Source organism: Silene latifolia, chromosome 7 (genome assembly GCF_048544455.1).
Source record: "Silene latifolia isolate original U9 population chromosome 7, ASM4854445v1, whole genome shotgun sequence".
Classification (NCBI taxonomy): domain Eukaryota; kingdom Viridiplantae; phylum Streptophyta; class Magnoliopsida; order Caryophyllales; family Caryophyllaceae; genus Silene; species Silene latifolia.
In genome coordinates, this window is record NC_133532.1 from 57,806,136 (window position 1) to 57,812,483 (window position 6,348).

Sequence of the window (6,348 nt, forward strand, 5' to 3'; positions counted from 1 at the left end):
ACTTACTCCCTTTATTGTCGACTTAGCTAAACCATATAGTTGAAACGATTAGTAGTCTTCCTAGCTCCTTGTGGGATCGACCCTTAATAGTGTACAACGATAAAATCGTGCACTTGCGAGGTATAGCTTGATACCATCAAGTTTTTGGCGCCGATTCTTGGGAGTTCGGCTAGATATTAATTGTTTTCGTTCTTGTTTAGACTAAGTCTTTTGTTACTAACCCCTCTCTTGAGTGTGTAGGACTTTTTGCATGGTTAGGAGAGCTCGAAGAGGTCAACCAATACGCCCGATTGACCACGAGATCGAAGCAACCGCGAGAAGACTAAATTCACTCCGTAGAAGAGGGCTTATAGAAACACCGATTCCTCAAGAAAATCCAGTAATTGAGAACCTTCAAGAAGAACCACGGGTCTTTGAAACTTTCGAAAATCCTTTTGCAACACCTGAAACGGAAGTAACAATGGCCGCGGTTCCTATGAGAGATAACTTGGCTCCGAAAAAGGTGGTGAATCCGAGTATTGTGAAGCCACCTATTCAAGCCAACAATTTTGATGTGAAAGCCACCTTGCTACAACTTGTCCAAGGGAACCAATTCGTAGGGGGAGCCACCGAAAACCCCAACGAGCATCTCAACGAGTTCTTGGATAGTTGTGACATGTTCAAGGCCAATGGAGTCACGGAAGATGCCGTACGCCTTAGGCTTTTCCCTTACTCTTTGAGGGGAAGTGCCAAGGAATGGCTTAAAAGTTGTGAACCCGACTCTCTTCGGACTTGGGACGATGTCTCTAAGGCTTTTCTCAACAAGTATTTCCCACCCCAAAGAACCGCAAGAATCAAGAGTGAGCTCCAAGGGTTCACCCAACAAGAAGATGAGACCCTTTATGAACCATGGGAGAGGTACAAGGGCCTCCAAAGGCTATGTCCTCACCACGGTATCGGGGATGATGAGCTCATCAACAATTTCTATGAAGGGTTAAACAATGAGATGAAGATGAACCTTGATTCCGGCTCGGGGAAGGGAGCTTTGGATAAGATAGACCACAAGATGGCGAAAGAGCTTATTGAAGAAATGGCTTCTCTTACCTTTCATTGGAACAATGATAGGCACAAGAGGAAAGGGAAGTCAACGGTCGAATCGGCCAACAATGTGGAAGTGAAAGAGATGATAGAAGAGCTTAAGCAACAAGTAGCTTTGATGAGCTCAAGCAAAACATCTAGCAATTCTTCTATGAGGAACCAAGTCTATAGTTGTGAGCTTTGTGGAGACCAAGGACACCCACCCAATGAGTGTCATTTGGTGGTTGGAGATGAAGTTGTATGGAGCAAGTGAACGGGATATGGGAGTCTAGTCCGGCCAAGCAAGCATTTAACAACAACCAATATCACCCCGGATTGAGAGCCCACCCAAACTTCTCCTATGGCTCTCAAAATGTCCAAAACCCAACCTTCCAACAAAAATCACAACAACCAAACTTCCAAACTCAAAAACAAAACACAACGTTCAATCAAGGTCCACCGGGTTTCCAAGGAAGAACCTTCCAACCTAGACAACAATTTTAATCACTCAACTCACCAACCACCCAACCTTTCCAACAAACCACCCAACCTTTCCAACAAACCACCCAACCTTTCCAACAAAATACCCAACCAAAGTCAAGCTTGGAACTCATGATGGAACAATTGATGACTTCCCAAAACCAACTTGTCAATACTCAAACACAATTCATCAACCATTCCACTCAAAAACATGACGAGACAACCTCATCCATTAACCAACTTAGGACCCAAATGCAAGCTTCTCAACGAATGACGGACAACCAAATCTCCCAATTGGCTACCCAAATGAGCCAACTACAAGCCTCCCAAGGGAAATTCCCGGGTAAAACCGAGGAAAACCCGAAAACCATGAATGCTATCCACTTGAGGAGTGGTAGGGATTTGGAAGACCGGGAATTTGTCAAGAAGAGGAAGAGTAGTAGACCGGCCAATGTCGTTGAACCTCAAGTTGTGGTTGAACCTCCTAGGGTAATTGGAGAAAAGGAGGGAGAAGATGAACTCGTGGAAATTGTTGTGGAAACTCCAAGAGTGATTGATGAACCAACAAAGGTGGTTGAAGAGCCTCAACAACAAGTTGTAAGAACTTATGTGCCACCAATTCCTTTTCCACAAAGGTTGGCAAGAGCCAAACTTGAACAAAAGTATGGGAAGTTCATGGACATGATGAAGGGTATCAACATTACCATGCCTTTCATTGATGCCGTAAAGGAGATTCCAAGCTATGGAAAGTTCTTGAAGGAGCTTATCTCAAACAAAAACTCCTTGAGCCCGACAACCACGGTGAACTTATCCAAGGAGTGTAGTGCAATTCTCATGAATGAGGCTCCTCAAAAGCTTGAAGACCCGGGGAGCTTCTCCATACCTTGTAAGATTGGGACCGTGCACATTGAGAGGGCTTTGTGTGATTTGGGGGCAAGCATTAGTCTTATGCCCCTCAAAATTTTCAAGAAGTTGAAAGGGTATGAGCTTTCACCAACAAGGGTTTCTCTCCAACTTGCGGATAGGTCGGTAAGATACCCGATTGGCCTTGTGGAGGATGTCCCGCTCAAGGTGGGGAAACTTGCATTTCCATGTGATTTCTATGTAATGGACATCCCCGAAGACTCAAATATTCCCATCATATTGGGGTGCCCATGCCTTGCTACGGGGGGTGCCATGATTGATGTGAAGAATGGGAAGCTTTCTTTACAAGTGGGTGAAGATAAGGTTGAATTCTCTTTGAACAAGGCTATGAAAGAGCCTTCGGAAGAAAAGTCTTGTTATATGATTGATGTGGTAGAAGAATGGGTTGATATGAAGAAGTTTGATGAAGACAAGGGTTTGCAAGGGTTCCTTGAGGGCAAGGTAAAAGATTGCAAGGAGCACCGGGAATATGCTTTAGCTATGGAAGCAACGGTTGAAGAAGACCCGGACAAAGGATTTGAAAGCTTGAGAGGAGATGGTAAAAAGGAGGAGAGATCTACGCCTCCTCAAGTGGAGTTGAAACCTCTTCCCTCTACTCTTAAACATGCTTTCCTTGGCCCTAATGACACTTACCCTATTATTGTCAATAGTGCACTCAATGACACCGAACTTCAAAAGTTACTTGATGTTGTGAGAAAGTACAAGGATGTCATTGGGTACTCAATTGATGATATTAAGGGGATTAGCCCTTCTTTTTGCACCCATCGCATTCATTTGGAGGATGAGAGTGCATCTTCCATTGAGCCTCAACGCCGCCTTAACCCCGCTATGAAAGAAGTGGTTAGGAAGGAAGTGTTGAAGCTCTATGATGCAAGCATAATTTACCCTATCTCCGATAGTGCATGGGTGAGCCCGGTGCATGTTGTGCCAAAGAAGGCCGGGGTCACGGTAGTCACCAATGATAAGAATGAACTAATTCCAACAAGAGTCACAACCGGGTGGAGAATGTGTATAGACTATAGGCGCCTCAACAAGGCAACTAGGAAAGACCATTTCCCCCTCCCTTTCCTTGACCAAATGTTGGAAAGACTTGCCCAACATTCTCATTTTTGCTACCTTGATGGGTTTTCGGGATTTTTCCAAATCCCGATTCACCCTAATGACCAAGAAAAGACCACCTTCACGTGCCCATTTGGCACCTTTGCCTATAGGCGCATGCCCTTTGGGCTTTGCAATGCGCCGGCCACGTTTCAAAGATGCATGCTAGCTATATTTTCCGAATATGTTGAGAATATCATGGAGGTGTTTATGGACGATTTCTCCGTCGTAGGCACCTCATTTGATGGATGTCTAGCTAATTTGGGTAAGGTCTTGAAAAGATGTCAAGAGAGTGGTCTAGTCTTAAATTGGGAGAAATGTCACTTCATGGTGACATCCGGGGTTGTTTTGGGTCATGTAGTGTCAAGTAAAGGCTTGGAAGTCGATCAAGCCAAGATAGAAGTGATTAAACTTTACCCCCTCCCACTAATGTCAAAGGAGTAAGAAGTTTTCTTGGGCATGCCGGTTTTTACCGGAGATTTATCAAGGATTTTTCTTTGATTGCCCGACCTTTAACATTGTTGCTTGGAAAAGATGTGCCATTTGAATTTACTAATGAGTGTTTGGATGCTTTCAATAGGTTGAAGGAAGCTCTCATCACCGCTCCAATTATGCAACCTCCCACTTGGGGAGAACCTTTTGAGTTGATGTGCGATGCTAGTGATGTAGCGGTGGGAGCGGTGCTTGGACAAAAGAAGAATGGTAAACTTCATGCCATATATTATGCAAGCAAGACCTTGGATGAAGCTCAATCACACTACACCACCACCGAAAAGAAGCTTTTGGCGGTCATATATGCCATGAACAAGTTTCGTTCTTATTTGGTGGGCTCTAAGGTAATTGTGCACACCGATCACACGACGTTGAGGCACTTGCTAATCAAGAAGGAGTCAAAACCACGCTTGATTCGGTGGATACTTTTGCTACAAGAGTTTGATATTGAAATTCGAGACAAGAAAGGTGTAGAAAATGTGGTAGCCGATCATCTTTCTCGGCTATTACATGTGAAAGGTAAGGATGGATTGCCAATTGATGACTCCTTGCCGGATGATCAATTATTTGCACTTGCTTTGATGGATGTCCCTTGGTACGCGGATTATGTCAATTACTTGGTATCCGGGGTCATCCCACATGGTTATGACTCCCATAAGAAGAAGAAATTCTTTCACGATCTAAAGCAATATTTTTGGGAGGAACCATGCCTTTACAAGTCTTGTGCGGATGGGATAATTAGAAGATGCATCCCGAATGAAGAGGTAAAACCCATAATCTCTCATTGCCATGACATGCCAAGTGGAGGGCATGGTAGTTCACGGAAAACGGCCGCAAGGGTACTTCAATGTGGCTTTTATTGGCCTTCTTTATTCCATGATGTGGCAAGCTATGTCAAGGGGTGTGACAAATGCCAAAGAAGTGGTAACATTTCAAAGAGGCATGAAATGCCAATGAACTACATACTTGAAGTGGAGGTATTCGATGTATGGGGCATTGACTATCAAGGCCCTTTCCCTTCATCAAATGGGAATGAGTATATCCTTGTAGCGGTGGACTACGTGAGAAAATGGGTTGAAGCTATCCCAACAAAGACTTGTGACGCAAAATCGGTGACCAAACTCATGGAGACGATCATATTCCCACGGTTTGGGGTTCCACGAATTGTGATTAGTGACCGTGGAACTCATTTTCGGGAAAGGACTCTTGATGCTCTACTCAAGAAACATGGGGTGCAACATAGGCGGAGTCTTGCCTATCACCCACAAGCTAACGGCCAAGCCGAAATCTCTAACCGCGAGATCAAGATGATCCTTGAAAAGACCGTGAGCCGGTCAAGGAAGGATTGGTCGACCAAGCTCAATGATGCATTGTGGGCTTACCGGACCGCATTCAAAACACCAATAGGAACTTCACCGTTCCGGTTGGTGTACTGAAGCCTGCCATTTGCTTAGTTGAGTTGGAGCATAAGGCGCATTGGGCAATCCGCCTCCTTAACTTTGACTTGAAGAGCGCCGGAGAGAAGCGACTACTTGACCTCAATGAGCTTGAAGAATTTAGGCTAGAGGCTTATGAGAGCTCTATATTGTATAAGGAGAGGACCAAAAGATTCCATGACAAGGCCATCATTCGGGAGAGTTCAAGGAGGGAGAGTTGGTTCTCCTCTTTAACTCAAGGTTCAAGTTGTTTGCGGGGAAGCTCAAGTCTAAGTGGTCGGGGCCCTTCACCGTGGTCCGCGTCTTTCCACATGGCGCCGTTGAAATATCCGATGGAGATCAATCCTTCAAGGTGAACGGGCAAAGGCTCAAGCACTATGTTGCCTAACCCTATAATCAAGAATGTGAGCTCCATCGCCACCTTTCTTCCAAATTATTGATTGTTATTCATAACTCCGTCGAGCCTACGACATAAAACAAGGGCGCTTCATGGGAGGCAACCCATGCATCTTTGTAAATAACTCGCATTCTAGACTAGTAGTGAGAGATTTGGAGTCGTATTTTGTCTATTTGGATTGGTGACGGAGGTCACTTTTGAAGAACACAAGCATTATTTTCGTTGACCCAAATCCCGCATCATCATGCGTCGGAGTAGTTGTGGAAAACATGAATCCCGGGGTCAATGAAAAAGCTCGAATCCCGAGTTGAAGAAAAATTGAGCAAATTGGAAGAACACAACAAAAATTAGCTGTGTGTTGTGTTTTACCGGTGGACCGGCAGCCGGTTGGTCCACCGGTAGCGAGGCCAAACAAATTTTTTTTGAAAAATTGAAGTAGTGGTGTGTTTTGCCGGTAGGCCGGCA

General features: G+C 44.7%; 1 protein-coding gene and 1 non-coding gene across 2 annotated transcripts; one reads left to right on the top strand and one right to left on the bottom strand.

Moving 5' to 3' along the window:
* Positions 1–829: 829 nt before the first annotated feature.
* Positions 830–936, bottom strand: LOC141593801 (small nucleolar RNA R71). The gene has a single exon (XR_012521863.1). It is a non-coding gene; the product is annotated as a small nucleolar RNA R71 (small nucleolar RNA).
* LOC141590123 (uncharacterized) lies at positions 889–5,842 on the top strand. The gene is made up of 5 exons (XM_074410734.1): positions 889–932; positions 2,025–2,640; positions 2,785–3,030; positions 4,395–5,375; positions 5,489–5,842. The coding sequence occupies exons 1-5, from the start codon at positions 889–891 to the stop codon at positions 5,840–5,842; spliced, it is 2,241 nt and encodes a 746-aa protein (XP_074266835.1).
* Positions 5,843–6,348: the final 506 nt, after the last annotated feature.

Bases quoted from the DNA above. Each gene is read 5' to 3' on its own strand.
- LOC141590123 (XM_074410734.1), top strand. From the start codon at position 889: ATGGGAGAGGTACAAGGGCCTCCAAAGGCTATGTCCTCACCACG. The intron at 2,641-2,784 runs GTAATGGACATC...TCTTTGAACAAG, and splicing joins CATTTCCATGTGATTTCTAT to GCTATGAAAGAGCCTTCGGA. The intron at 5,376-5,488 runs GTGAGCCGGTCA...GGTGTACTGAAG, and splicing joins AGATGATCCTTGAAAAGACC to CCTGCCATTTGCTTAGTTGA.